At 38.0% G+C, this 27,926-nt stretch overlaps 1 protein-coding gene across 1 annotated transcript; it reads left to right on the top strand.

Moving 5' to 3' along the window:
* Window positions 1-240: 240 nt before the first annotated feature.
* STK17A (serine/threonine kinase 17a) lies at window positions 241-26,517 on the top strand. Its single transcript, XM_036406664.2, has 7 exons — window positions 241-581; window positions 7,829-8,041; window positions 15,114-15,258; window positions 20,410-20,536; window positions 21,245-21,293; window positions 21,421-21,600; window positions 22,389-26,517. The coding sequence occupies exons 1-7, from the start codon at window positions 403-405 to the stop codon at window positions 22,720-22,722; spliced, it is 1,227 nt and encodes a 408-aa protein (XP_036262557.1). The 5' UTR covers window positions 241-402; the 3' UTR covers window positions 22,723-26,517.
* Window positions 26,518-27,926: the final 1,409 nt, after the last annotated feature.

The following is a 27,926-nucleotide window of genomic DNA, read 5'->3' as shown; positions in this document are numbered from 1 at the left end:
GGGAGGATCCTCCGGCTGCAGTGACACGAAGATATACAAGCTACGAAGGGAGGCAAACGTTGTGTCTCCCCTCAGACACAACCTCGGCTTTACGGGGTTCATTTAAACCGAGCAGCGGCACGGACCCGCCGCTCCCGCGGCGGCCGCCAGGGGGCGCTGTCCCGCCGTCCCTCCCTCAGGCCCGCCCGCCGAGCTGAGGCGCGCGAGGGGCGGGGCCGTGCGGGTACACCCCGCCCCCCCCGGCCGGCGCGTGCTGCCCGCAGCCTCCGCGAGCCCGCGGCAGCGCCCGGCGGGAGCGCGGGCCGGGACGAACGCCGACACCAGGAGGGAGACGGGAGCACAGGAGGAGAAGGAGAAAGAGAAAGAGAAGGCGTCCCCCTGCCGAGGGAGAAGCCCCGCACCATGAGCCCCGACGAGAAGCCGCAGCCCGGTCGCTCTCGCGGTGACCGGCCGCCGCCACCTCAGCCCGCGGCCGGGCGATCCCGGCGGCGGGGCGGGCTCCTGGCGGAGATCCGCACGCCCATCCGAACGGAGCCCTTCCAGGAGCGGTACAGCCTCAGCCCCGGCCGGGAGCTCGGCAGGTGAGCGCTGCTTCCGCTGCCCCGGACGGCGGGGGGAAGGAGCGGGGCCGGGGGGTTGTGACAGCCCGGCCCTGGGGGTCCCTGCCGGGGTAGAGCCGCGTCCGGCGGGGCTCTGCCCGCGCCGGGCCGGCTCCGAGGGCGTGCCCCCGGCCTTGGCTCGGCTGCAGGAGGCTGCTGGGAGGCAGCTGTACCCCGCAGCTGTCCGTCCCTCCTGCTGCTGGAGAAGTCATCCTCGGCTCCCCAGCCTTGCCGATCTGGCTGGGGAGAGATGCTGTGCTTCGAGTAGTGGATATTGGTCTAGATTTCCATTGGAGAAGAAAACCTGCTCCCCCTCCTTTTTTTTTTTTTTTTTTAAGTATTTATTATTTCCTCGAGTTTTGTAAGCTGTGACGTGGAAAAACAATTTTCCACTCCTTTGGGATAGCATATGCTTTAGAGTAATCTAATGGTGGAACTTTTCAAGGAGTTAAAGCTGGTTAAAATCTTGGGTTTGGAAGTGATTGCACATGTAAGGTTTAGTCCATGTATAATTTCAACACATGACTGATAGAATGCAAGGTTTAGGGCAAAAAGGCTCATTAAAAGGTTTCTGCATCTTGGGAACTACATATATGGAATTTCAGCACCACTTAACCAATACTTTTGTCTGAAATTCTGTCACTTCCTATTAAAAGAATTATAGTATTCTTAGAATTGCATGTGCTTCATCCAAAGACTGTTTCAGTAAAAAAGATTAGATGGAATACTACCGGATATATGGAAAGACATCCTCCTCAATGTATGTTCTATTGCAAGTTATGCTCACTGTGTAACTCAGTTTATACAGTGGCAAAACCAACCCTTTGGAGCTAAGGAGGAGTTTCGAGGCAAGTGCAGCTGCATTAGGTACCTGTAACAAATATTTAGGCTGCCTAGGTGTTAGCTTAATGCTCACTTAGTAACTCTGATGTACCAGTAGAATAATACCTGTTTAAACATAGTAGTCTGAAGCATTCAGATGGTAAACAGGTGGGAGAAACATCCCATGGAATGAGAAGGCTTTTTGTAGATTGTTGTGACCACAATGTCCAAGGCCTGGAAACTGAAACTAACTAAACACAGGCTACAAATCAGCCTAAATTCTAAGAAACAGTCCAAAAGGCATGGGAGCAGTGTAGTACAGAATGTCCTGGTATCACTGCTGTTTTGGTTTGGGGTTTTTTTTATTTTTTATTTGAAGTTGAGATGACTTCAGAAAATATTTTCAGTTCTTCCATGGAATGAGCATTTCCCTCAGAGCCGGGTGATAGTCACTGGCCTAATCAGAGCATGGAGTAGATGAAGGTTCTTTCTGGAACAAAAAAGTGAAACTCAGATAATTTCCTTAACCTAAGAATAAGAATTAACTACTGCTTCAAGTCTTAGTCTGCAGTTTAAAGAAGTAAATAGCAGCATGGATTTTCATGTGGAATATTTTTTGAATATTTTAAGGATGACCTTCACGTGAAGGCTGTGATTTTGCACCAGGAGTTAAAATGAGTTAAGTGGCAGTTCTGAGTATTTGTTGTGGTTTTGAGCACAGTTGCACATATTTTTGGTTCAGACTATCTCTCCTCAACTTCACAAGTGTTTTCACTATCTTCTCTTTTAGAATATAGAAATCTCTACATTTGAATGCATGTGCTTGGTTTTTATTCAACAATTTTAAATTTTGTTTTTTAAAACGCAGATACTTTAGCTCAAATACTCAAAGACTATTTTTTGCCAACTCTGTGACAAAATGTAGGTGGAAAATCTCTCTGCCACTTATAACTATAATTTTATTGATAATTTATTAACACAAATGGTTTCACTTTTATATGTTCATAAATTGTGTCATTCTTTATGGGTAGAGTTCATCTTTACAAAGAACAAATTAGCAGCCAGGTATGGCAGGTTTTTGTCTTCGATGAAAAGCAGTTGTTGTGCACACAACATAATCTATTTTAGCATTAAGATTTGGTAGAAAAAGGTTTATACACTCTGTGTTTGTCCATCCCATTTCCCAGAATTTGAGAAACAGTTTGAAAGCTGAACTTTAGGTAGGTTTGAAAGTAACATTTGTATGGATTATGTTTTAAAATGAGAGCACGGAGAGAGAAGCAAGTTGGTTTTTCACCTTTGCTGAGATCAGGGCTGCTGCATGAGCTCAGCAGGTTTGTGCGGTCTTTGGCCTCCCGTTCTGTCAGTCAGCACGCGTGTGTTGAACTTCCCAGGGCACTTGGAGCCTCTGCTTTGTGTTCTCTAGTCTCCTGAGTTTGGAGGAGGTGGGAAGAAAGTGGAACATGGCAGAATGTTAAGGCATTGTAGTTCTGGTGATGCTGGGACGAGTGGTACGGGGGCTCTGGCCACAGGTGGCATGTTAGGGAGCAAAAATCCTGGGGGAAGCAGTCCAGGATGAGAGGCATGGATGAACCTAGGAGGAAACTTGACCACAGTGTCACCAGAGGGACTTGGGTGCAAACCCGTGGGAAGTCAGGCTTATTGATTCTGCTCACAGGAGAAAAAATGCTTTCAGAGTGTAGAGCTTGTGTGCTTCAGAAGGTGCTGCCTCGTTCAGTAGCTGAACAGGCATTTGCAAGTCTGTTGAAACACAGCTGTTGGGAAAGCCAGGTTCACTTGGGAAAAATATCAAAAACTTTGTTATAATGGATACTCAGGAAAGGAAATTATTGCAAGTTCCTTAACATGACATGGAAACAAAAGTTTTTAAATTAAATTATTTAATATATGACATTTTGGTCCAGTATTCGCAGCCTTAATAATTTTACTGTCCTCAGAATCACAATATTCTCACACAATTCTGAACTTGCATGAGGTCTGAAATCAAACTTACCTCTGATGATTGTTTTAAGGGTGCCACTTCTCATCACCTCACTGAGATTTAAATGTTTTCAGACAGTGCTAGCTTGAGTTAGGTTAGTTTGAAGCCATGTCACCTTTGCAGAGGACAAGACACCAATTGCTTAACTCTTCCCCTCACCATTTGTGCTTAAGCCATAATTGTACTGTAAAATGGGGAACAATACATTTTTTACTACCAAGTGTTTCCTTAAAGAGTCTACTATAATTATATTTAGTTGCTTTGCTTGTTTTCCTTGAGAAAAAAACTCCTAATTGCAGACAAAGTATTACTAGGCTATTCTTCAGTTTGTTGATGGAATGTTGCACTACTTTTTTTATGTGAAACAAGCTATGCACATATTAGAAGTCATCATTTGTGTACAGAAAATAATACTCTTGATTCTAAAGCTAGGTTAGAGGGAGGAATAAGTTGACTGGTCTGTCTTCTGGAAGGTAATGGTCACCTTAAATGATTGATCCACAGTAAAATTATCTTCTAGCAAAATGTGTGCACACATGTAAATATGTCCAATGCAATTCCGTTTTTTCTTCTCATTCCCGGTTTTTTCTTAAAGCATACAAGCCCATTCTCCACCCAAAGGTAAGAATAAGAAATACTCTAATCATCCAAGGAGTGTGAAATATTCTTTGTTTTTGACTAGTGATGTGGCTGTAGTTTCATGTGCATGTCTTGGATTTTTTTTTTTCCCCTAAAAGAACAACTCTGGCATGAACTTGTATTTCTCAGGTGGGTTTCAGTGATGTGTGCCTTAGCAGTAAATGACACTTGTACCATTTTGTGCCATGACACTGCTGTCCTCAGCTGCTCTCTGCAGTAGCACAGCTGGGGTGAAATAGCTGTAGAACTAAGGAAAAGTGAAAAAGAGGTGAAAATGAGGAGTTGCAAGTAGTTGGTTTTGCCATTTGAGAATAAATTTATGTGAGTAAAATATTCATGAACATCAGAAATGTAATCCCTGCACTTTGTTGTTTGGAAATCCAAAATTGTCAGGGGAAAAACCCCACACTTCAGAAGAAATGTTTGATATGAGTTACATAATAAACTGCATATAGTATTGTGGATCTCAGAAAAGTTTTTTTTCTGAACTTTATAAAAAGTAAACATCTTCCCAGAAAGAACTTGTTCCTGCATTTGTTACAGTGACAGTATTTTATAGGCCACTTTAAAAATAAGGTTAGTTATTTTAAAATATTTAGTTAAGCTTAGTTATTTTTATATATTATAAATAAATTAGTAAGGTTAGTTCTCTGTTGTTCTGATCCTAGGACAAAAAATTAATTGGTGTCATATAAATGTTGCTGCTTATCTGATTTGACATTTGATTTGTGATTTGACAATTTTCCTTTGAGCTATAATGTGTGACTAATGAAACAATGCAAATTCTGTTGGCAATCTGAAAAGGTGACATTGAGCTTCTTTGTAATCAGAGATGATTTATCTTAACTCTTTCTTGAATATTCGAGACTCTTGTGAGGACTGAGAACTATTTAGAGTTTCCTATTCTTGTCTCCCTCCAAAGCATTTTTATTTGTGATTGGATGTCTGGTGGTCTGTTTTAAACTTGACAAATGCACATTAACATTTTCATCTCAAAATTATTCCTTCATGCAACATTCTCAGTGCTAGCTCTTCTCAATACACTAAAGTAGCGATGATGTGATCTAACACTATTTTTATATACTTTTTTATAAGTTCTGAAAAGCAGGACTTTAAGAAAAGCAAAGATGAAATGTATGCAATGTATACTTCATAAGAATGCTTATTTATATATGTCTTATCTACTATTCTGTCTCAATCAAAAAGAAATTATTTAAAATTTATCTGTTGGTGTAACCATATAGTGGATGCTATCTTTGGATCTTAGCTCTGAAATTTTCTCAGACATGAATCTAGATCACTGCACAGTAATTAGTTCCACTGGTTATAAACATCAGGTTTGTCAAGTTTGATCTTTTGGGGGATCGTATTCAGAAAAGATGAGTTCTAACAGGCAGTAGTTATAATAGCTCTAATTATAGGTATAACCAAAAGGAATCCTGGGCAGGATTCTTGGTCTGAAACAATTTAGAATTAGTATTTGTCAGCCAGCTGAACTCCCGTGTAACCTGTCCTTTGAATAACGTCACCTATCAGGCTTCTGGCCAGCTCAGCTAAACAGGACATGCGTGGCCACACACAGTGGTGGTGGCTCTTGCTGTTTCTTGCTGCTCCATGAATACTGTTTTATTTCCATAGTGACTAATGCACAGCGAATCGCAACATCGGTACTCATTAGGCTAATTAACTTGTTTCCAGATAGATTTTGTATGTAATTCAAAACAGCACGGTACTTGAAAGCTGCATTATAGAGATTTCAAACTTTTCTAAGCCACTTTCTCTAGGTTCTTCCTGGTGCAGAATTAAAAGCTTTTGACTGCACTAAGGCAACATTCAAGAGGAAGTACGCAGTGCATTCAGAGACTATATAAGGAAAACAGAGAAGTTGAACCTGCCTGGTTTAACCCAGGCAGGGACCTAAATTTATTGGTTTAAGGCTTAGTATCTATCAGGTGTTGAAATAACTTGCTGTGAAAGGGCTTCTCAATTTATTTTTATATGTTGTTTTTTGACAACATACTTACGAATTGATTTTTTTCTTGATGTTTTTTGGTGCTAAGAACTTGAACAAGTGTATTAACACTTTTGATAAATGCATAGCTTCCTACTGTACGTAAATGTGGTGCTACAAAATCATCTTCATGCATTTACAAACTTCAATAGTTTTGTCTTCATGTATGTATTAGTAATTAAGAACATTTTCCCAAAAAGTTAGGTTCAAGACATTGAAAGCATATTCTTGCTGTTTGTCTACCTTCACTAGACATCTGGACTGTGCTGTGATCTAGTCTTAATACCTACTATGCTGTAGATAATGTGCTTATGCAAAATAGTATTCCTAGAGGAATAACTGTGGCTGTATCAGTGGTTACAAGTCCAATTATTTTATTGAGATTGCCTAGCAAATACCCACTTTGTGGGTACTTATTTGACTTGATTCATTTAGACTGTGTGATTTTGAAACAAATGCTTATTAAAAGCAAGCCAACCACAACTTTGTTTAGCAGTTACATTTCATGGATAACAGTCTTCTGCCAATAGGCTGGGAGAGTGGAATCTTTGACATGAGCTGAAGTGGTTAATTCTGTGAACTTTGGCTTGGAGGTAGGAGAGGCAAAACCCATAGTAATTCTATTCCAAAATAGATGATGACTATTATTTTGGTTTCAGCAACCCTACAGTAAGTAAAGGACCAAAACAAAGATCTCAAAGCTATTCCTGCAGCTTTATAAGAAAATGTTTACATATAAATAAAAAAGGTAGTTTTGATGATCATTATACCTGTATGGTAAGAGCTAAAGTAAGGTTACTGTACTTCAAAGTGTAAGAATTCATCATTGCATTAGTGAGAGGTATTAATTAAAATACCTTTTTAGTCTAAAAATCAGCCCTGTGTGAGTGGAACCGAGTGGAGCAGGTGGTGTGGGACTCTTGCAGGAAGTTGAAAGCAGCCACTTGTGCCAGAGTGCTGTGGGGGAAGTGGTGTGACGCAAGCGCGGCAGTGTGGTTTGAGCTGGCCCACTGCATCATCAGGTGTGTGTTCTGCCGAGGTGACGCTCATTAATGTGGGCTAAGCACCCTGCTCAGCTCTCTGCTCTCTGTTCCTACTCACCTTGGCACTGCTGCCAAAATTGTGCTGCACAGCTTGATTTTAGTCACGCTGCTCCATTGTATTTGCATTATCCGTGTTCCTTTTTCTAAGTCTCACTGTATAAGTAGATGGTTTTGAGAACTATTCATCAAAAAACTCCAGCTGTTATCATTTGAGACATGCCATGGTGAAAATACCATCTTGAAAAATGTAGAGTATGGATGTTGCATGGCAAATGGAGCAGGATTCAATGGGAGTGCTCTTACCATGGATATAGTGGGATACTTCAGAACACAGTAACTGGGTTACTGTGAGGTGGTCAGAGAAAGCATGAATTGCTCATTTGTACATTTGGATTTTGCCAGCTTTTTAAATTAAAGTTTGGAGGATAATGTAATCTTGGGAACTAGCACAGCTTGTTTGCTCTGTGTTTTTGAAAACCGTGTTGTTTGAATTGATTGGCTTTTTTTTTAATTCCTTATATTTCATGGAAATTATTTACACTCTGGGCTGAGGTGTTTTGAACACAGAGATCATCATTCAGCAAGGCATCTTTCTAAATTCAGATTGAATCTTAAATGCCAATAGTGATTCGGTTCAAGTTTCCTGAAACATTAATTTATAAGGCCGTGCTGTCACTAAGGCATATAAAACTAAATTCTTATTTAATTTCAGGGGAAAATTTGCAGTGGTGAAGAAGTGTATCCAGAAGGACACTGAAAAAGAGTTTGCAGCAAAATTCATGAGAAAAAGAAGAAAGGGCCAAGACTGTCGGATGGAAATAATCCATGAAATTGCAGTCCTTGAGCTGGCACAATGCAACCTTTGGGTCATTAACTTGCATGAAGTTTATGAAACTGCGACAGAGATGATTTTAGTCCTGGAATAGTAAGTATTAGTAATAATTCCTGAGTAACTTTCTGCAGTATTTGCTTAAAAATAATAATGTAAAAATACTGTGTATCAATATGAATAATGTAAAAAAAAAATTATTGGTTGCCTGTTACCCTTGCTAAACTTCAAGAATAATTGCTAAGAAAATGACGATTACAAAAAGTTATGTGCAGTCTCATAACTACTTCAGATTATAACAAATGTCTCTAATTATGTAGTATCTTTCAAAGCTGAGCTATAATTTATGTAGTTAAAGCATCTTAAATGAAATATGAACTCTGTACACTCTCTGCGTAGAAAGAGGAAGAGGAAAGAAGCAATGAGTATCTGTTCAAGAGCCAAAGTTTATTTCATTGACAGTGGCAAAAATGGGATGAAATCTGCTGTGGTTTTTTCACTAGTTACAAAAATGTATTGAAAGCAACATCATTGCTAAAAAGAAACTATTACAACCTTCTGCAATAGAAAACTTGCTAAAACAGTATCTTTTTGGGGAAAGAAGGGAGGAGGATTGAGACTTAGAATAGTTTCTTTCAAAAGGACACTTGCCTCTGCATTTGTCTTTGTGGTTTTCTCCACTTCAGTTTGTCCAGATGGGCATTCCTGCAGCTGTTGTGGCTGTTCATCTCAAATGCCAGTGGCTTTAGATAGTAAGGCATCTCACTAGCTTCCAAGATTCAGCCAAATGCTTGTTGCTACTGAACTCAATTCTTGTTCAGTTCTATGGATTTTATATAATAAAGAGAGGAACAGTGAGGCTCAACAGTTCAGAAGTGACTTGTTTGTTAAGAGAAATCTAGTTTGTGCAGCTCTTCTCTTACTTGATAGCAAAAAGAAATGGTGAGAAATCTTGTGTATCAATCACATCTTGTTTAGAAGTCAAAAGAAACTATCTTTAAAGTTCAGTGAAATGGAATGAGACCATGTCTCCTAAGGCAAAATTCCTTCTAGAATACATTTTTTAAACTTCATTGTGCCCTTAATGAAGTCATAATATGTGAAATATTCAAGTATCTTTTATAATGCATAGGTGTGACAACTTCTGGGGTTTTAACTGCTGCCACTGAAGACTCATAAATACCTGCTTTAAACACTAGCAGAAATTTAAACTCAAATACAGTTTCATTTTCTAGATCCTATGGGATTTAATATGAGCAGTGGAATCTAAATGAGCAATGAGTTTTGTGATACTTTCAATGCAAAATTCCTAGTTTTCTTTTAGAATTCAATTTTCTTACAGTTGCAAAACTCTTTTAATATGAAGTATTAAATAGGTTGTTAAGCAATTAGCAAAATTACTGGGTTTATATGCATCAAACAGTCATACCTCATTTCAGATAAATAGCTGTGTGCTGGAGTTGTAAATTACAAAAACAGTCTTTCCCTGACTTCAGCAAGTATGTCTGGATGCTTCTTTAGTGTTCCAAAGACATGTTGCAACAAAACAGGTATGAATGTTAGTGAATTTCAGACATTCTGAATGCAGAGGATTAAAGAACATACCTGGACTGCAAGCTTCTCTAGGGCATTTCAGTTTCTATTAAGTTTGATCGTCTTTGTGGCTGATTTTTATCTCCTGAAGAAGTAAAACAAATACTTAATCTTGGCCACTAACTTCATCTGCAGAGATTTTAAAGTTTCTTGTCTTGATGTAGAATCTGTCATAAGGGCTGAGGGTTCTGCCTTCAGGAAATGTTTTGCTTTCAGGGAGAGAAATATTAATGTTACATGGAGGGTTGTCTTTCAAGCACTATAAATTTTTGAGAGAAAACGAACTTAAAATTGGCCATGTTAATGTTAAGTGTTGAGCAGTGGGAAGCAAGGTGGCATTACAGTGTTGGCTTCAGCTGTAGCATAGCAAATTGGGGCTGTCTGCATCCACCCTCACAACAGCCTCTGACTTTGGTTTGTTGTCATAAGACCTCAATCAGGGTATTTAAGTCAGAATTTAAGTGGTATATAAGTCTAAATGGGTAACAGAAAGCCTGGAATTAATCTGTGGGCCAGTTATGCTTCTGTATTTCACTGAAAATAGAATGAAAAGAACCTGGAATTTTTGCTTTAGAAGGTACAGATACAGTCTGGGAAACTTGACATATCAGGTATAAAAAGAAAAAGCAAATTTGGTAACTTTTGGACTTGAAACCTGTATGCAACCTACCTGTCATCTTCCCATTTCTTTTGAAAGAAAGAGCAGTAGAGCATCTGATGCTTAAGTAATGGTCTTTTTCATAAATGTTTATCATCATGTTTTTACACATCTGGGGAAGGAATAGACGATACTAGTGGGTAATTAGTGGGTCAAACGTATAGAGTCCTGTAAGTGGAGCTTCAAAAATCTTCATCATTCATATTTTATTATGAAGAGCCTCTGAACTAAGCCAAAGCCTTGTGTAAATACAGTAGACTTCTGTTACACTTGCTTTAAAAAGAGGAGGAAGTTGTCTTTTTCATCTTGAAGACACAGTTAGTATTTATTTTATATGCTGCATGAAGTGTTTTTTCACCTATAGTTATTTGGATAATGTAATGGACTTATATGTCCATTAATACAATGGACTTACATAGTCTTGACATGATTTATTGTCCTACTTACTGGCAGTGTGACCAGTTAAAATAAGAGTCTGCTGGCAGGAAGTGATCCATTTGGCATAGGATTCAACAGACTGAACTTGAAGCAAACCCACTGTAATCACAAATAACTGCTGCTCCAATGTTTGCATCTTGTCTGTTTGAGTAGCAAATGGAATTGTTCTAGTTAGCAGTCTCAAATCAAGACTTGAAATCTAAAATAATTTTATGCGAAAACTTCTCAAATGGTCTTAGTTACCTTTGTTTGTGTTTCATTCAGTTCTTGGGCTGCCTGATTGGAAAGGTGAAGCTAAAAAACTAAATGCATTTGTCTGAGAACTAAGAACTTTTAAGACCAGTATCTACAATTTTATATATTTGGATGCTTCTCTTCCCATGTCCTCTCATCAGATATGGATTTGTAGTTTTCTCAGGCTTTGGGAACATTGGTACATTACATTGCCTTACACTGGAAAAATTACCAGTAAGTGCACTTACTATCCAATGGTATGCCTAGCCAAGGAAAGAGGTATGGCAGTCAGCAGCAGTGAGCATGAACCTTTGCTGGTAGTGTTACAAGTACTGTGGTGTGAACAGCTTGTACTGTAAGCTCCATGTACAGAAGATAGATGGCCTTCCATTATTTTGCAAAGATAACCCTTTCAAGAAAGACTTTTGACAGAGTTGAAGATTCAGGAAGTAAATTTTTGTCCATTGCAGATTGTATGTAACTCAGCATTGAAATCAAGTGTGTTTTAGGAATTGGTCTACATACTTGTACTCTGATGATTTGTACTTTTGCATCCTTCAGAACAGTAACTTAATGTCTGATCCATTAAAGCTGGGGGAATGGTTCATTTCTTCAGGTGCCCTGAAATAGGTTTGTTCAATCTTTTTCTAATGATAAGTTAAATGGCTGTGTTAGTGTCTCCTAAGTGTACTTGAAAGAAGTTTGATGCTGAATTTCATATAGTTCATTTTTAAGATATTTTTCTTTCAAGGAAGATAAGTAGTCTCCATTTAATCTAAAGTCAACATAATTGTAACACAGATTAGTCCTCTAGACTTCCAAATGACTTTTAGCTCATTTATGCTGCTAAGTAGTTATAAAGTGTTAGCATGCTTTTCATTGCTGAAGAGCAGTTGGATTTCACTTGAAATGAGAGAAATTAATGGCACAACAGTACTTTACTAAGTAAATTAAAATAGCTAAAGAATTATGGTTGCCATAGCTTTCAAGTTCAGAAAGCCTTTTGTCTCACAAATTTTTCATACACTTAGCTAAGGGAGGGTGTACTAGAGAAATAATGCATTCTAAATAACACTGGTTTTCAGAATGTTTTGCCATTAAATATGTCCTTATCAAATTTTTTTTTCAGATTAAGATGCCTTGTTTTCCTAAAAACTTTGGTGTCCTAAGGATAATTCTTTGCTTTTTATTCCCTAAGAGTATTTTCTGACTGGCCCAGTCATTTGCTAAGTTATTTCATAATGACAATTAGAAAAACTACAATTTAATGCAAAATGGGTAAATATTATTAACAGCAGAGCACGCCTGGTCCGCATATATACAGAAATCATAGCAGTGACATGGCTGTGATACTCTCTTAGCAGGTATTTTGAGCCCTTCTATGGTCAGATTTTCCCCCCCTGAAATCTAGCTGAGTTGAAAGTATTGTTAAGGAGCTTGGCAGAACTTGGAATAGGTGTGCAGGAGGATCTTTTTGGAGTTCATTTTTGCATTGTGCTTCCAAGCACTTGTGACTGGCTTGGCTCACAGCTCCCTGACTGTTTTGCTTAAGGGAATCCATTAAGCCTGCTCCACAGCAACAATACACAAAATGGTCTTGCAGTATCAAATTTCCATGTGTTCTTGTAAAGGGTTGCTGGTTTGAATGTGGGATTCTTTGGACAGAATGAATTGTCCGGGAGTTGTCCCATCAGCTTCCTAAATAGCAAAGTTAAGATCAAAAAACAAAACATTGCATGAGAAGTCACCTTCCCATGTGAAACTATTTTGTAAAGCCAAGTGTCTATGGTAGCTGAGAATGGCAGTGTCTTGTAAGTTATGAAGTGGGTGTGCATGTGTGAGGGCTGGATTTGCATGTCTCACTCTTAAAAATGCTGATGAACCCAGGCATCTTCAGAAGTATAGAGAGAGACCTAATTTTTTTTTTTAATAAAGTTTCTGGATCAAGGGTTTTCTACTCTCACGTTGGTAGCACTGTCTCTTGATTTCACTGATGGGACATTGCTTCAACTTTTATTGCCTTGACTTCTAACACCTATAATTCAGAATTCTTTAGGTGTAGTATTAAAATTCTAGGTAGCTTACATTTTAGCATTGGTGTCTAGCTCAGTTTTAATTAAGTTGCACTAATAAGCAAATTGTAACAGATGCCTACCAAGTAGACATATAGCAAGCAGGGCTTTGTAAGGCCCCTCACCCTCAAATTTCACTATTTTTTCAGGTGGGTCTATTAAACATAAAGTGTGATCCCATGTTTTGGGTATAAGTCAGATTTCACAGAATTAAATAGCAGAAGTATTTTGTCCTTATTTGAAGTGGTAGAGCTTTACCAGCAAAATCCCAGGGTTATTGCTGTAAAAGATACCGTGTTAGTAATTTTGGTAGTAGATGTTATCACTGTATGTGCACTATAATTCACTGCTACAAGGGATTAAATCACTCTTCAAGTAACATATTATGGCATTCTTAAGGCGGAAAGTTTAATTTATGGGTTGCAGTAGATCTTTTTCTATTCCTATCTGGAAAGTCCAAGTTATGTTGCTTTTTCAAGGAATTCGGCTTAGGATATTAGAATACACTAGCTGATGTTCATTTTTTAAATGTCATTAATATTTGAATCCTGTTCAAAACTGAAATATTACTATTTCCATGAATTAAATAAAAATGGACTGAAGAAAAATGTGATAGTGTCAGGCATATGAAATTTTTCAAAAGGAATTATCGTATTAATATTCCCTTGAAAAACTCATTTTGTTCTTGAGCTCTATCTCTTGATACATAAAGAAGAAAAGTAATTATTTAATAGATGGTTTTTCTGAAAGAAAATCTTAGTTTAATAAATCAAATTGTACTGCTGTACCAGCTAGCCAGCATATAGAACGAAAGTTTGAAACTCTTTAGAAAAGGGTACAATTTAATCTTTTTTTTTTTTTTTTTTGTAAGACCATCTGCAGGGAAAATTTAAAATAATAGCTGTGAGAATACCTTGAAGGGCAAAAAACTTTTTTTTTTTTTAAATCCATGAGGGTTTTGAAAGTACTAGGACTGTAGCAGGAAAGTTAGTGTAGGCAAAATGAACACTTGAATATATTTAAGTGTTTTTTTTCTGGGAGTACACAGTTGAAATGCACCATTTTTGTATCACTCTCGTTGCTGTTATATTCGTGTTGAATGTGCCTGGCTGTCTTCAGGATAGCCTAGGCAGTACAATTCATTGAAAAAAAGCAAGCAAAGGCAGAGTAGGTGGGTATGCATCAGTAAAGATTAATGCTTGTGCAAAGTCATTTTTGCATGTCACAGTTTGGTGTAACTGGAGAGGATTTTGTCCTTGAGGCTTTCACCACCTTTCCCTAACAGGTGATTATAGAATTTCATGCAGAACAAAGGGTGTATGTGCTGATTTCATAGTAGGAGTTCAACAATCCATATGCAAAGTGGCCCCATTCTAACATTCTTATGCCTGATGCCTGTTCTTATTTTAAGATGGAGCTTCTTTTCAGTTTATTTTACTTTTGATGCTTCAGGCTTATACTGTAAAACAATTTTAGTTATCTAGAGCCATTGCTATACAGAGCTGGTACTGCATGTGGCTTCAAAGTACTTTAAAAACATTCATTCATATCTCGTTATTTTTATATTTTTGTTATTCTGTTATTTGTTTAAACATATATAAACAAAAGAGAATGCAAGCTGAGAGCTAAAATTTTCAGAGCTATTTTTAGATTAAAGAAGTTTAGAAACTTAATGCATCCCTGTATACCAGAGACTTCATAAACAATTCATTTGCAGACTTTACATTTATTCTTTTGAGTATGTGCAAAGTGTTTTGAGGAGGGTGGGAGGTGGGGCAGCTTTGCTCTATGTTTGCTGAGATTTGCCTTGGCCAAATTTCTGCGTAGTTTTATAGCAATGGCAAAAGGCACAACATTTATGAAAACACTGTCCTCAAACAATTGAGGCATTCATCTAAAAGCAAAGTCAGTCGTGTTTGAAAAGTCGTCCCCAAAATTTCTGTACTATTCATATTCTCTAACCTAAATGACTAAAATCTTTGCCTCTCTCCAAAGCTGCCATACTGCAGAAATCACTTCCAAGGCTGTAAATCCTTGCCAAATGTCTAATAACTGAAAATATCATGATTGATTATACCTCCTGCTGATATTGCCTATACAATAAAAAAGTGCGAGTAGAGCCAAATGGGTGCTATAATTTAGTCTGAACTAACAATATTCCTACTGTCCACAGTGCTGCTGGAGGTGAAATCTTTGACCAGTGTGTGGCTGAAAGAGAGGAGGCCTTCAAAGAAAAAGATGTTAAGCGACTTATGAAGCAGATATTAGAAGGAGTGGCATTCTTGCACAGAAACAATGTTGTTCATCTTGACTTAAAGGTAAAATTGGTGCTGTATTTTTCTTACTGATTTCTCATCTGTTGGCTTTCTTGCTTATGTCACAATAGTGCCAATTTGTAATTAACATAATTTTACCTAATTATACCTTGAATGAAAAAATTAAACTTTTGGGATAGAGTAACCACCAAGTCTGCAAGCATGTTTGGGCATTTCTATGATTATGTTAAATATAAACTTAATTTGATTAAGTGAAATATAATCAATTCAAAAGTCAATTTGCCTTGCACCTTAAATTGCAAATGAGTGCTTTGAGTAAGACTGACTTATTTCTACACTGCAGTGAAAGTGTCTGGGTATTATATGGGCATTGAAAACCAGGTTTGTTTTTTGTATTGACTTGAGTTTTAATGAAGAAGGGTGGTAGTGACACTGGTGGAATAATGTGTAATGTTTCAGAATGAAATGTTCAAACAGGACTGGTAAATTAATGTATTAAGTACATTTAGAGCATTTTCTTCCTTTTTTTCCCAATTACTGTAAAACCTAATTTAAATGTCTGTCATTTGCTGCCAAACAGTTGACTGACACCCTGTTGGTATATTAATAATCATGGTTTACAGAAACAAGTATTTCTTCTTATTGAAAAATAGTTTTAACCCAAATCATGTGACAAGTAGAGTTGGCATCAAATGAAATCTTATGGTCAAGAAGGGACTTGTAAAAGGGACCCAGAGAACTAACCTCTCCTATGGGCAGCAAGCTCCAGTTAATTTTCTTCAGCTTCTCTTATTATGAGATTGAACTAGTTTATTACTAAGCAAGAAGTCTAAAAAGTAACTTGCATTGCATTTTTTAAAATTCTTTTTACATGTCCTATTCTCTTATTTACTAAGTGTATTGTAAGCTGCTGCATGTTTTTTCTGTTGCTGAGATTCTTACTTACACTTACTTGTATTTTGGCACAATTATAAAGCTACCAGTACATTCCAGTATCAAGCTGTATGGATTTATATATTAACTTAGCACATCATGAACCATTCATCAGCTAAAGCAGATTAATCATATTTGCACACAAATATGTCATCTGCCTGGTTTTCCAAACATTTATTCAAATTTTATGTGGGATTCTTTAAAATTTGATTGAGTCATACACACAAAATACTAATAATTGTACTAAAAGTATTAATGAGACATTTTTAGTAAGTGATGTGAGAGTAAGCGTTCAGAAAGACTAAAAATGACCAGTTAGAACTCCTCAAAGTTCCAGTATGCTTAAACAAGATACTCAGTGTTTCAATGCTTGGCCATTTAATTTCCTTGAAGGAAAATGTGTAAAATGTCTTTTGTGGACAGTATATATTTGTACATGTTTGTAGTTAAAATTGTGGTGTTTTTTAGCATCACCAGCTGGATATCTGTAACTGGAAATGTGATGTGTTTTCTATGACTACAGTACTTATTTGCAAAAGTAGACTTGGGATGTTGATTACAGATTTTGTCCAGAAAAGAAATTCATAAAAAGCTGACTTAAAAGCTTCCCAATTGGTCAGCAAACTTATGCTATAGCATGGAGCATATGCAGTTCTCACTGAAAAATCCAGAATTGTTTTGCTGCCTTAGAGAAGTTCATGAGCAGAGGAAGTTGTGTAGTGACTGAGGTTTATTAATATGTTTATACATTACTGCAGTGTGTGTTTAATCGGGTCCTACTCACAGTGAAAAGACTTCCATGATTTATATAAAACTATCAGTCTTTTGCAAAATAAGGTTTATGGAAGTCTTCAGAGTACTGGCAAACAAAAATTATGGAAATGGTAGAATTAAAAACCAGGACTTGCAAAGATTAATTGATCCACATGCCTTACAAGACATTTTTAAAAGGCCCATTTTTGACAGAACTCAAAAAGTTGGATGTTCACTTCAGCCACATATTTATTAACCTACAGTGCTCATCTTCTGTTGTATCTTGTGTCTCATGCTGCTTTAACTTGCAGCTTAAAGCACAGTGGAATTTACTAAGTACTTTGTGATGACATTTGGAAGACTTCTGTATGTTTATTGCTGCTATGCAAGGTGCTTGCCAATAGCAAATTTTACAAATTCTTGCTAAAATGGGGGTTTTTGCACTATTAGTTTCACCTTTGTGTCTCTAAAGATTTCATTTGTCTGTTACAAATTCCTTTGGAAAGGTCCATCCAATTTTCCATATGTTGCACCTTCAGGAAAAGTTAAATTCTGTACCCAGAAGAATTTAAACTCAAGTGGTTGTCTGTATGTAATTGTCAGCTTAATATTTGTATTATAATTTTAATGAATCAGATCTATGACATTGACAGCTACCTTGCTTTAGCTTCTCTTTGCCCTCTGAACAGATACAGGATTTTCCTTGAGACTAAACACTGCAGAAAGAAATGGGGTATTTTGTTGTGGCTTAGCAAGGTTGTCACCTGATCATTTCTTTCCAAAAGCATGGTTCTACTGAAAGATGGTTGAAATGTGTCTTGTTGTTAATAGCAAAATACAATTATGTAGCCTAGTTTTGACTTGGATGAAGAGCAAATATAATGCTACCAACTGCAAATTAATTATCACTTGACAGTATTGTGTTGATGCTATTTAATTTGCAGGGTGTGCACAGATTGTAGGCAGGAGTCTTTCATCTCCTCTTAATGGTGCTTAAAAGCTGCAGAGTAAGGGAAGTCTCCTTTCTCTGTATTCTCATTTGCTCTTTGACTTAATCTTGAATTGGGGTTAGGTAAAAGCTTACTGTAGTCGGGAATGGAAGAGAATTTAAGCAGTTGTGGGGGCTGAGGAAGAAGATATGGGGGTCCTTTTTACTTTTTTAGAATCAGCCTAGTTTACTATCTTTAAACATAATAAAGCTGGGGTATCTCTGTTTCTGACCACTATTTCTTTGGTAATTCCTGTCTTTTCTTCTAGGCATCTGAGGTTTTTTGAATATTATATAATTAGATAACCTGCAGCATTAATGAAATTAGGTAAGGTGAGGCATTGATTAAATTAAAAACCTGACCTTTATTATGTGTCCTTAGTCTTTGTGTGTCTTCTTGAAACCAACTAAAGATTCAAGAAATAAGAGGATCTAAATGGAACCTTTAAGCCTTGCTGCAGTAGATGGGAGGTCTTCAAGGATTGCCATTTGATGGTTTTCATCAACAGTTTCAGTAGTGCTTGAGGGTAAAAGTGAAAGGCCCTTTTTAGAATGGCCACCAGGAGAGCCTCCAACCAGCATCTCCTGTCTTTGTAGGCTGACTGGAATTAGGCAAACTTAGATGTATTCTAGCAGAGTAAAACCAAAAGAGAAACACTATTACAGATGTGAGGAAATTATCTTCCTTTTCTGAAAGTTTGAGTAATGGTGTCAGGCTGAAAACTATGGTGAGTTCAAAGCTATGGCTTCTTTAAGGTTTCATGTTGGCGTTTAGGTTGGTACTTCACAAGAATCCCATAATGATTCCTTAAAATAAGAAAATTACTGGTATTTCATTAGGAATTGATTCAGACTTATGACTCAATTCATACTGTAGACAGGGGGTTTTTTTCTGCATAGGTGTGTTTTGCATAATAAGATTTTTTAAAAAGACAATAAAAATGGCAACTGCTTTAACTACTAAAATGTTAAAATACAGGGCTGAAGGGTTTCACAAACCTTTTCCGTTGAAAATTTTTCCTCATTTAAATATAGAGGAAAGAAATATTTTTCTCATGCTTTTAATTTGACTCTTCATAACTAAATTTCTCGCTGGGAATAACATCTGAGAGGGTAATGAGGGAGGCATAGTCAGCTTTTTTTGATGTTTGCTTTTCTAATACAAATAGAGAAGAACAAATCTGAACTATAAAGAATGTGGGAATGTGCTGCTCCAAAACCCTTTGTATAGCCCCCATATCCCAATTTGTAAAGAAAATTTAAAAAGAGCTATTCTTTATATGTGGATTTACAAACAGAAAAGAAATTGACAACACCGTGGAGTTAGTTTCAAATGACAGTTTAACTCTGCAGGAATCAAAAAACTCGACTACATTCAGGTCTTGCAGTGAGAAGTGGCCAAAGTTTTTTTTGTGCCCAAGTTTATTTCTGTATTCAAAAGCAAGGCTGTTCATGTGAGAGCATGTCTTCATGAGTGACTCTGGGGATGGAGGATAGAGCAGCTCTGTGATTAGGGAAGGAGTATAAATGTTGGTGTTACTCCATCTGAATTATCTGTCAGAGGTTGCTTTGCTGTTCTTACTCTTTTGTCCTCCTCCCTTTTCAACCACCCTGATGCAAGATGATCCAGGTTCCCAATAGACTTCTGCACTTTCATGGAGCTTGTGCTCACTAGAAGAATGAAAGCAGTGCCAATTGTCAGCACTACTATTTGGACAAGTTAATACTAAAACCCAGTGTGATCACTGGTCTGGGGGTTGGGAAAATCAAACCTTGGTGGCTTTTGGGGGTTTTTTTTGGCAAAAATATGTTTCAGTTGCCAAAGTTTTTCTTTTTTAAATTAAGCTAGCATTTAAAATAGTAAGGAACTTCTTAATGACCACAAAGATGCTTTGAAGGAAGACAGCCAAGATCTAGTGACGTCAGTGCAAACAAGTTTATCCAAAGGTGATGCTCTTAAAAACCTGTTTCTCAGGCTGCTATTTTTTTTAAAACTCTTCTTCAGTTCGTATTCTGTAATACAGTTGTTTGTACTTTGAACAGGATTTAGGTTGGTTGCAACAGACCTTTAAACAGGTGCAGTCAAAATAGTTGTGTGTTCAGGGTTTTTAAAATGATTGGGTGATTTTGGACAACCTTCCAAGGGAGGTATTTTACACCATCTGTTGGAAGAATCAAGGAGCAAGAGGAGTAAAAAAGGTGATACAAAGGACTAGAAAGGTGCAAGTGTGGAGGTACTTGCATGCTATTGTTTAATGACAGCTATTGGCATGTATTTCCAATGTGTTCTAAGCTAACAAAGGTTTGATTCTCAATTCTAAATTTATAATCCTGCCATTCCTTTTAGCCTATGTGTCTCTTTAGAATCACCTCGGGGAAAAAAGATAACTGATCCAGGGTATCATACTTGTTATGGGAGGCACTGTTGTTGCTCATGGTCTAAAATAATTATGCAATATGATGTCAACGACATTCATGATTTTTTGTGATCTCAAAAGTCTCCTCCTCTTGTTTTTCAGCCCCAAAATATTCTGTTAACCAGTAAGTCTCCTCTGGGAGACATTAAGATAGTAGATTTTGGCCTTTCCAGAATAATGAAGAGCAGTGAGGAACTAAGAGAGATCATGGGAACTCCAGAATATGTAGGTAAGTTGTTACTATAGGATTGATGAATAGTCCAGGTTTCTGGGGAGTGAAAAGAGGATTTGGAGCATGCCAGCCTGGCTGTGGAGTTACTGTGTTGCAAGATCGAGTTATTACTTGGACTGGTACTGCTGCCAAAGGTAGAACTGGCAAGTCTTGCCAGTCTAATGAACTATCATCGTGTGCTTATGTTGAAGATGAAGACACACTTTAGATGAGTCTTACCAGCAGTCATAACAAGTATTACCTGGATTAAAAGTTTAAATTCACATACTCAGTCTCTGAGTATTTTAGCCAGTGTAGGTTTTCTCTTTTTAAAAAAAAAGCCCAAACCACTCCAGGCCTTGAAAATATACTTGAGAATATATTTAAGTTGTGTGGTATATCTTCATAGTTATGGGTTACAGTGCTGCAATATGCAATGTTGGCTATTTCTGTTTTGTCTGCAAGAAACTTATACAGATTCCTTAACTGGGAAGGAGACTGGCCTGGCTTCTGAACATGGCAGTAAAAGGAAAAAAAAATTTTACACTTAAAAACAGTGAATAATAGAAACCACTTAAATAACCTGAATAGAAGTATCTTGATTTCAAAAGACTGTCATGCTTCAAATGGTTTTTCTTAAATTTTACCACATGACCATTATTGCTTTTTTAGCTGTAATGTAATGTCTGCATATGACAAAACCCATTTTTTCTCCCTCCTGAATAGCTCCTGAAATTCTGAGTTATGACCCCATCAGTACAGCAACTGATATGTGGTAAGTTGAACAAATTAATGGTCATCATAACTTTACTGAAAAGAGTTGTTCTTTGGGGATTTCTTTGTTTATTTGCTTTTGAGAAAAAAAGGCTAACTAAAAAACCCGTTTTCTTTTTTTAATTTAGGAGCATTGGAGTACTGGCCTATGTTATGCTAACAGGGATATCACCCTTCTTGGGGGATGATAAACAAGAAACATTCTTAAATATATCTCAAATGAACGTAAGTTACTCTGGAGAGGACTTTGACCTTGTATCAGAGTCTGCTGTGGATTTCATCAAAACTCTGCTGGTTAAGAAACCCGAGTAAGTAAAAAACACAATTCTATATGCTAATTTGTCAGATGGGCTTAATTTAAAATGTAGCAAGTGCTAGTATTTTCATTTTTAAAGTATAAGGGGACTTTGATTTCATTGTGCTATTGCTTTTTATGTATATGAGAATTCCTCAGTTTCCCTCCAAGCTTGTATATTCCAAATGATGTCCAAGTGTTAGTAATTAAAACTCAAATTACTTTCAGAAAACTGTGTATGAACTGTAGGTTGTAGCAGTCAACACTACACCCATTCTTCTTGCAGGTACTTTGCTGGTCTTTTACATGAACTGAGCTTTGAGTCCTTAATCTTGGATGGGTTGGTAGAGAACCTTTCCTTTTCTGGTTCATTAATACACTTTTCTTAATGGGCAGCAAACTGGAAATTCCATGTTCCCAAATAGAACAGGTGTTTTCTGTGGAAATTTACCAGTTTAATGGGACATGCCAACTATTGAAATTGCCTACTGCTTGTCTATGGGAATACTTGAAGAAGTTGGATAATTTTTCTATATATAAAAAGTATAAACTTCAGAAGATGGTTGGCAACATGGAAGTGTAAACTCATATTTAGGATCTATGAATTCCTTTTTTTTAAATGGTAGGAGTTTATCTACTTGAATTGCTGTGATCTTTTTTGGTAAAAGATAGCTGTCAGTGCAATTCTGTCTGTCTTTAATACAGTCATATCCTTGGAATAATTTTTGGTGATATCTTCTGCAAGGTTCTGAATTTTGTATTCATTTGGACATTTATTTTAATACTTTCCTTGCTCTGCAGGGACCGCGCAACTGCTGAGGAATGTCTTCAACATCCATGGTTGGAACAAAGTGATAATCCTGCTTGCAGGGCCTGGAATAAGAGTACAGAAGGGGAGACCAGTGATGCCATCCAGAAAGATGCAGATTCTGCCTCTGAACAATCAGTAGATGCTGAGAAGACGGGAGAGGAAGAATCAATAGTGACAGAAGAACTAATTGTAGTGGCTTCATACACACTGGGACAATGTAGGCAGTCAGAAAAAGAAAAAGTAACTGAGCAGAAAGCCATTTCTAAACGATTTAAATTTGAGGAACCATTACTGCAGGAAATACCAGGAGAATTCATTTACTGAACTGTATGGAGCTTCATAGCTATAACTGGAAGGCAGTTTTTTCTACTAAACAAAAGTATTCTAGCCAAGTGAATTTCTGATATGCAATAAATGTTCTAGATAAAGGAAAGTGTTTATAAATGGCATACAAAAAAATGTGCCAAGTTCTTATTTTCATGGAAGAGATGAGATTTCAAGTGGCTGACATGAATTTAACAAAGAGGATAAGCTTATTTTTGTTTTTAATTTTTATTTCTGTTTTTTTGTTGTTGTTATTGATTGGTAACAGTTTTTGCTAATTGTTCTGGTGTTCTTGAGAAGTTGACACTGGAAGTGTTTTGGTGACAGATGTCAATAGGAGTATTTTAGGATATATTTTGGTATTTAATGCAAATATATAATGCTGGGTTTTCCTCAAACGCCTCCTAACTTCAGTGGAACTAAAACTTGAATGAGAGGAGAATTTGATCATCTGGTTTGATGTACAGATTTCAAAATCATCCTGTGTGTATTCCTTTGTTTACATCAGGTCAAAGACTCCTCTGGAGTGTAGCTGAACAGTGAGCTGAGCTTCTCTAGACAGAGATGCACATGCCCCACTGGGAAAGAAATCTGTACTGGAGATATGTATGATTTGGGAACACTGTAAAATCCTGCTCCTGAGGGTGATGTATTTGCTTATTTCAGTCACTTGTGAGCCAGCAGAGATGGTTCCTTCCCCTCCCCTGTTGGGTGAGATGTGCCAATAGAATCCAGCTCAGTGTGGCCACACAGTGCTGATGAGAGGAAAAAAGAATGACATTCTGATGTAGCTCCTCTGAAGTTACTGAAGTTCTCTCCACTGACTTTACCATGTTAGGTTAGACAGTTTGTCCAGCTAATCAGCCCTTGATTCCACTTCCCCCAGAACCAGCTGGGGTTTTACTGGGATCATGAGGTCATTTCTACCTTCTTTCTGTTCCTCTAACTGCTGCTTTAAGGAGAAAAGGAGCATCCTTAGGCTAAATTACAATTGTTCAATATAGCTGTCAGATGAGGAAGAAGATACTGCTTCTTCTGAAACAGTGAAGCGCAGCTCATGCCTCCTGCTTCCTGATCACTCTCCCTTAGACACTTGGAAATACAGCATGTTATGTGGCCTGGCAGAGTGGGATTAGGGAGCAGTATGGATGGGTCATAGTTCTCAGAGGACGCAGTCCCTCAGAGGACAAAGCTGGCACCAACTGGGCACCAAAACTGAGTGGTTTTTGCAATGTACAGATCTGAGGATCTTGGCCTGAGTCCTAGTTTTCTAAGAAATCTTTCATATTGATGCTGTTCCAAAGTTTAATTTTTATGTAATGGAAGTTTAGTACTATTATATTGCATACTGTTAACTATTCAACTATTTATTTGGTTTCCTTATGCTGTTCCTTTATAATAAACTCTGACAAAAGTTTTCTTGCTATAAAACAGTGCAGAGAAAATTTTGAGCTAGTTTTTCCCTTTTTTTCCATGTTGGTACACACTTTTCTAATTTCAAATCTATCAAATGTTCGACTCCATTTAGTGAGGAGGACTTCAGGGCTTTGTGCTAATGTTACAGTTCCTCCTTCACACAAAAGTTCAATGGCTTAAGAGCAGCAGTACTGGGGTGATCTGATCAGCATGGCTGAAAAGGTGGGGGAAAAGCACTAGTACAGAAGAAAGCTGAATCAAAAGCAGTGGGATGATGGGTAGTTTTTCCATAAGCCTTCATTGCCAGAGGTTGGGCTACCTTTACTTCAAGCCACATCAGGGAAGTTGCACCTAACTTAAACTGTTCTATCAAGCTTCTTCCCCTATGGAATTACATATTATTGATTATTCAAGTAGGTAGAGCAGCTTCTTGTTCCTCAAAGGTGATCATATAAAACAGCCAGTGGTGCTCAGAACTGAGTTTGGATGTGCAGAGATGCCTTTCCTGCTCTGGAGAAAGGAGTCAGTTGCTGGACAGCTCTGGCAGGCTCTCAGCAGGAGAATCTTTGAGCCAGCAGCATATCTGTGTTAGCTGGTTGTTTCTGGACACAGAGAGGAGCTGACCCTACCTACAATGTGATCTATTTCAGCCTTTGTTAGGCAGGACAGTGCCATCATGGCCATCTTTCACTCTCCAGTCATTTGCCCAAGACAATTTGCTTGGGTGAGGGGACGCTGATTCATGGAATTCTTCTGTACAAGATTGCAACTTCTATCTTCCATCATTGCCATTTTGAATTTTTTTCCCTCATATCCATACTTCCATATGTTACTAAGTTGAGCAGAGCAGTGAGGTTGAAGCATGTTCATATCCTACCCTTACAGAACAATGTTGCTAGTGTTGCACACATGTTTAACAACACCTGGTTGCCCACAGCAAACTATTTGAGGGATATATATATCCCATTTCACTTCCTCTTTGTAACCACAGATCATGTCTCAGATTGAGACTGGTACTAATGGAAAAGAGTAGGTGCTGAGCAGTATACATTTTGTCCTATATATACTGTTTTTAATGTATGACAGTGAAGCTTAACATGTATACGTGAAATACATACTTACTTCAAGGCCAGCTTTTCTTGAATTGGCTGCTTTGAGATTTCCAGTGGGCTGCATCTCTGTTTAACTCTTTGTGCCTTAAGGTGATTTTATACACTGTTTTTTAACGTCATTAAGAATTTGTATAGAGTTGTGAAGGTTTACTAGTGTAAGTTATAAACAAGGCATCTTATATTCACCCTTTAACGGGGAAAATTTTCTGTAATGTTTAACCGCCAGACTATCAGCCAGACCCACACCCTTGAGGCTCTTTCTGTTCCACTGTGAGTGTGGATAAAGCTGCAAGCGAGGTGTTCTTCCCCTGAGCTGTAGCAAGGAGCTGTTCAATCAGTGTTGTTGAGGAGCTCAGTTGCGAGTGAAGTGACACATCAGTAAAACCAGGGGCAAAGAGCTGTGAGGAACAGCCCAAAGCAAGAGCTGTGAAGAGCAGCTGGTTTTCTGCAGCTCTATGAATATGGGGGACTGTGTGTACGTACTCAGGTCATTTGGGAAAAGCTCCTGTGATGGTGGGGAAGGGGCTGCTTGTGGAGAAAGAATCAGCTCCTTAGACCTTGTGGGCAATGCTCTCCCAGTCCCCACTCTCCAGACTGAGCACATGCTGGCTGCCTTTGTAGCACGGAGAGCATGGCTGCTGTTAGATGCAGGATGCTGAAGGAATGGAAGGGCAGATGTTCCTACAGAGTTATCTGTGGTTCATGGAAGACCCATGAACTGTATCAATAGGAGGGGCAGGTCCAGGCCTAGGCCTTCTTTCAGTTGTTGGAATAAATAGCTAAGTCCTAATGAAAAGCACAGCCTTGTCTCCTCTTGTTGCTATATTCACCTCTTTAAGGGGAGGCTTATAGATTTTATAGTTGCTAAATTAAATGTTCTACAAAACAATATTTTTCTTTTTGTCCAAAGTGGAATTTGCATTGTGATTTGTCTCATGTGTCACGTTTTTGTGTACAGGTCTCTAAATACAAAAGGGTGAATTCCAGTTTGTTATCTACCCCCTGAATCCCCCTTGAGAGCTGTTAGGTCACAAATGCAAATAAAAGTTCTGCCCATTCTCCACTGGTGGTGCTCACAAGGGATGGGGAGGGAGATGGGCCTTGCATCACGTTACTTTGTGGCTTAAGATCTCTCTTGAATATTTCAGGTGTTGCTCCTGGAAGACAGTTCAACGTTTTAAAGAAATAATGCCAGTTCATTGTTCTTCTGATAAAGTGTTTACTGTTTCAGGAACTTTACAATAAATAAAATTTTGTTTTCTGAACAGCTGATGGCTCTTTTGTTCTTTGTGCTTTGGGAAACACCCATTAACAGGATTACTGATATTTTAGTTTTCTGAATCACACATTTGTTCAATATGTGCAGCAAATACAAAATGCATCCAAAGTCTTTTCCGTACTAAAGCAATATGCTTCCACTATAGAGTTTTTCACGGTACAGATGTTGAATTAAGCTGTCATTTGGATTAATAAATACAGCTAGGGAAAAAAGAAAGAAAGTACAGATGGATGTGATAAAAATCTCTCCTAATTAAGAAAAGGATAGCATTCGTCAAAGTGAAGCAGAGCATATAGGACCAGAGTCATTACTGCAAAATTAGGAGAGGAAAGGGAACTACGTGAAAGGATTATCTTTTTTCCTGTAAACACAGAACTTAATTACATTGAGTCTTTGCTTGCTTGTAAAAGTAGAATCACAGTTAAGCTGGTGATGCAGTGAAAGCAGTATACTCCATCTCTTCAATTAATTTGCAATGCCAGCATACAGACTGAATTACACAGGTGTTTTTTAACTAATCTTCACAGAGAAGTCTCCTGAGCTGGCAGGATATCACTTACCATCTTCCACTTTCCAGTAGCACCTTGTGAGATCCAGCTGGTCTGGCTGCTGGATCTCACAAGCTGCTGGCTGCTGGTTGTGGGCCTTACCAAGCAAAGAGAGGCAACGATTGTTTCACAGAAGTTACTGGAATAAGGTACTTTGCTCCTAAATCTTCTAGAAAAGCAAATTAATAAAAACTGCCTTAGATTGGTCAAGAAACGACATTAGTCTAGTACTTTTATAGAATTAGTGCTACTTAAAATGAACCAAAGGCATTTGGCCCAGTGTGATACATCTTCCAAAGTAATACCAAGAGCAGGCAAGTCTCCATTGTTCCTGATATTACAGGACTGCCCAGGACCTGCTGCCAAAACTTGGTAGTAAATTTTGTGGAAAACTCAGGGAAATTATGTCTTTGACAAGCAGGAAAGATGCAGCACATGGCAGGAAAGAACTGGATCCTCATTTCTAAATGGGAGATGAATCTAAGTAATTTGTGTTCCCTGTGCAATGCAGGACATCTGACAAAACAGGAAGTGAACTGAATGGCCCATAACTTGGATAAAAGTCTGTCACTCCTTGGAGAAACACTCCAAGGCAGTGCTTTCAAAACATCTAGCTTTTTTGTTTTTCAAAACACAGCCCCTGTGTGTCCATCAGCTCCAACTCAAACAGGTGCAAGTGTTCTAACAGTACTGAGCAGTATCTGCTGTTCCTCAGCTGTAAATTAAACTCTTGCCCTGAATAGTCTGCCACCTTGGTAGTTTCCTTGAGGGTGATTACTGCCTAGCAGAAAAGATTAAAATCAAACTAGACAATAAGAAACCAAATCCTCAATCCAGAAAGGTCATGAA

The sequence above is a fragment of the Molothrus ater genome, chromosome 1 (assembly GCF_012460135.2).
Source record: "Molothrus ater isolate BHLD 08-10-18 breed brown headed cowbird chromosome 1, BPBGC_Mater_1.1, whole genome shotgun sequence".
Lineage (NCBI taxonomy): Eukaryota > Metazoa > Chordata > Aves > Passeriformes > Icteridae > Molothrus > Molothrus ater.
This window is presented reverse-complemented; position numbering and strand designations above follow the sequence as displayed.